At 43.3% G+C, this 3,431-nt stretch overlaps 1 protein-coding gene across 1 annotated transcript; it reads right to left on the reverse strand.

Moving 5' to 3' along the window:
• Window positions 1–631: 631 nt before the first annotated feature.
• On the reverse strand, window positions 632–3,425 carry LOC103461403 (uncharacterized). Its single transcript, XM_008403704.1, has 2 exons — window positions 2,435–3,425; window positions 632–945 (listed from the first exon to the last, which is right to left on the reverse strand). The coding sequence occupies exons 1-2, from the start codon at window positions 3,414–3,416 to the stop codon at window positions 863–865; spliced, it is 1,065 nt and encodes a 354-aa protein (XP_008401926.1). The 5' UTR covers window positions 3,417–3,425; the 3' UTR covers window positions 632–862.
• Window positions 3,426–3,431: the final 6 nt, after the last annotated feature.

Genomic DNA, 3,431 nt, shown 5'->3' on the forward strand with positions numbered 1-3,431 from the left:
AGCTCGTCAATACGTGGCATGGGATACGAATCAAAACAGGAAATGCTGTTTAACTTTCTTAAGTCAGAACAAAAACGAAGTTGATTTGAGTCTTTTTTAGGAACCAACACAATGGGATTTGACCACTCACTTCTTGATGGCTCTATCACTCCCATTTCCAGCATCATCTGGACCTCTTTTTTCAGTGAATCCATCATTCTTTCTGGGATCCTGTACGGCCTAAGACGAACAGGTGTTGTATCTTTCAAAGTTATCTTGTGCGTTATAACTTCAGTTCGCCCAGGTACATCTGCAAACAGGGATGGAAAAGACTGTTTAATCTCACCAAGCTGTCGCCACTGATCAGGAGTCAGATGCTTTGGAGCCTCTTCAGATTTGGCCACTTCTCTGCATGGGCTCATTTCGGCTTCTCCATCTTTCAAAATGGCGCTGTCCTCAGGCTGGACATCTTGTACCATCAGGRTCTGCTTCACATCCCGTTCTGGAACATTTCTTTCATGATACTCCTTCAACAGATTTACATGGAGCAGCTGCTYTGACTTTTGTTTTTCTGGACAGACAATTTCATAAGTCACTGGTCCTGCTCTTCTGACCACAGTGTAGGGTCCTTGCCATTTAGCAAGCAACTTACTTGGCCCACTGGGCAAAAGTAATAGGACTTTCTGGCCAGTCTTCAGCTCTCTCTCACGGGCATGTCTGTCGTACCATACCTTTTGCTTAAGTTGTGCCTTCTCCATATGATCTTTAACTTGTTCTCTGTACTTTTCCAGTTTGTCTCTCATCTGCAGTATGTAGRAGATGATGTTTGTTGGTGAAGCCGCTTCTCTGGATCCGGACRCCGCTCCAGCCACCCAGTTCTCCTTCAGCATGTCCAAAGGGCCTCTAACCTGTCTCCCATAAAGCAACTCAAAAGGAGAAAAACCAGTTGAAGCTTGTGGTACTTCTCTGTAAGCAAACAAAAGAAAAGGCAACCATTTATCCCAGATTTTGCCAGTGTCATCAATAAACTTTCTCAACATCTGCTTTAATGTACCATTGAATCGTTCAACCAAACCATCGGTTTCTGGATGGTATGGGGTAGTACGAATACCTTTTACACCCAGTTGATCATAAAGAGTTCTCATCACTTGTGACATGAAATTGGTACCCTGATCTGTCAGAATCTCCTTTGGGATACCCACKCTGGAGAAAAGATCAACTAAACATCGAACAATGTGCTTGACCTGCAGAGAACGTAATGGRTAAACATCTGGATATCTGGTTGCATAATCACAGATGACTAATGCATATTTATGGCCATTAYTGCTCYTAGGTAAAGGACCTATGATATCCATGGCGATTCTCTCATAAGGAACACTCATTATAGGTAATGTCTGCAACTGGGCTCGGTYTGAAACTTTAGTAGGGGCCACCAACTGACAGTCATGACATGTTTTGCAGTAGTCAACCACRTCTTTATATAATCCTGGCCAATAAAAACGTTGAGCAACACGATTATAGGTTTTTGCCTGTCCTAGGTGTCCTGACCATGGTACCGTGTGACCCAAATGCAGAATTACTGAACGATATTCTTTTGGCACAACAAGTCTGGGTTCATCAATGTCTGCTAGATACAACAGTTTATCCTTTATAATAAAAGGTTCTCCTGCTAAACCTTTAACCTCTGYAGTACTCTCTTTTCCACCATCTTTGCATGCTTTATTAAAGAGAGGTTTCAAAGATGGATCGTTTTCCTRTCTCTCTTTAAAGTTATTAGGCATTTCCCACTGGAAATCACTACATGGAGTTAATGACAATACAGGTTCAGGAAGTTTCGACCYGTTTTTGTTCTTATTTTTCTCCTGTCTGCGCTGTCGTTTTGATTTCCTGACCTTACTTCCTCCTTCATACAGATCATCACCTGCATCTGGCAGAGGTTCTAAACCCTTTTCCATGGAACGTGTGATGACAGTACAGGAATAAGCCACAGAGTTTGTTTGAACCAAACTGTCTAAGATTGGTAAATCTTCTCCTAGGATCACATCATATGCTAACTGATTCAACACTCCAACAGTCAACATAAAAGCTTGGCTTTCAACTTCAATAGTGACATCAGCAGTTGGATATTCTCTCGGACATCCATGAACACAAGKAATGTTTACAGGTTTGTTAAAGTTAGGCAGTACATTACTCAACACAGAAGATTTCACCAGAGTTTGTGAGCTACCTGTGTCTGCAAGAGCTTTTACAGCYTTGCCATTTATCACCACMTCCACTACATGTTTATGTGGAATCAATCCATCAGAAGCAAGTTCATAATTATGTTCTTTGGAAGGTACCACACATAACTCTGATTTAGGTTTTCTTAAAGGACATAAAGATGCTTTGTGACCAGGCTGCTGACAATAGTAACAAATAAGACTATAATTTAGCCTGGACTGTGWAGGCTTCTTACCACCCCTCTTGTCCAAATTGTCCACATTTGTTGCACCTGGGGGTGTCACCTCCATAGACCTTGGTCTCTCTGCTACTCTTGACTTGAAAGGWTCTCTGTGAGCAGCCAGGTAACGTTCAGCCAGGTCTGCCGCTTCCTCTCCAGTCTTTGGATTGTTCTCCTTCACCCACGTGCGAACATCTGATTGAAGCACACGTAGATACTGCTCCAARATGATKGTTTCCCCAATCTCTTCTTTACTCCGACTGTCAGGCCGCATCCATCGCTTGTAGAGTCCCTTTATCCGACCATAGGTTTCACGTACACKCTCTCCCACTKGTACCTTGGAGCTTCGAAACCGGTATCTGTAGGTCTCTTCTGTTACATCAAACTTAGACAATACAGCAGCTTTAATAGAGTCATAAGAGTCAGACTGGTCTTCATCCATTCCAGCATAAGCATCTAGGGCTTTTCCAGTCAATAATGTGACCACCCTGGCAGCCCATTCAGCTGGGGGCCATCCCCATGTTTTAGCAATGCGTTCAAAACGTATGAAGAAACTTTCAGGATCCTCACCTTCTTTAAAGTCAGGTATCCTAGGATCACCTCCACGGTTTGGKTCCMCTCTTTGTGCTGGACCTCCWTGTGCTRTAGGCTGCTGAGGCTGTGCAGCAAGTGATTGAGAATGAGGTGCAGCTTGGTAATCAGAGGCTCCTTGGGCTTGCTCTGAGGCAGAYTGCCTAGACAGTGTCCTAGTCTCTCGCTTTGGAAAAGCTGCTTCTTTAGAAAAGCCAGTCTCAAYAGACAGCTCATGTTCAGCATAAACATYACTTTGCAGTTTTGGCAGGTCACTGCGCAACTGTTYAATCTGRTCAAACARTATTGCTTCTGTTCGTTTAGAAYGTCGCATAAATTCTCTTATTTCATCAAAGATGTCAGGTTCAGAAAGTTCTTTACTCACAGCACCAAATATGGTCTGCTTAGGCCGCACAACTGGTTCCATAATGTCTTCACCAGC

This window comes from Poecilia reticulata, unplaced genomic scaffold (genome assembly GCF_000633615.1).
Source record: "Poecilia reticulata strain Guanapo unplaced genomic scaffold, Guppy_female_1.0+MT scaffold_1330, whole genome shotgun sequence".
Classification (NCBI taxonomy): Eukaryota; Metazoa; Chordata; class Actinopteri; order Cyprinodontiformes; family Poeciliidae; genus Poecilia; species Poecilia reticulata.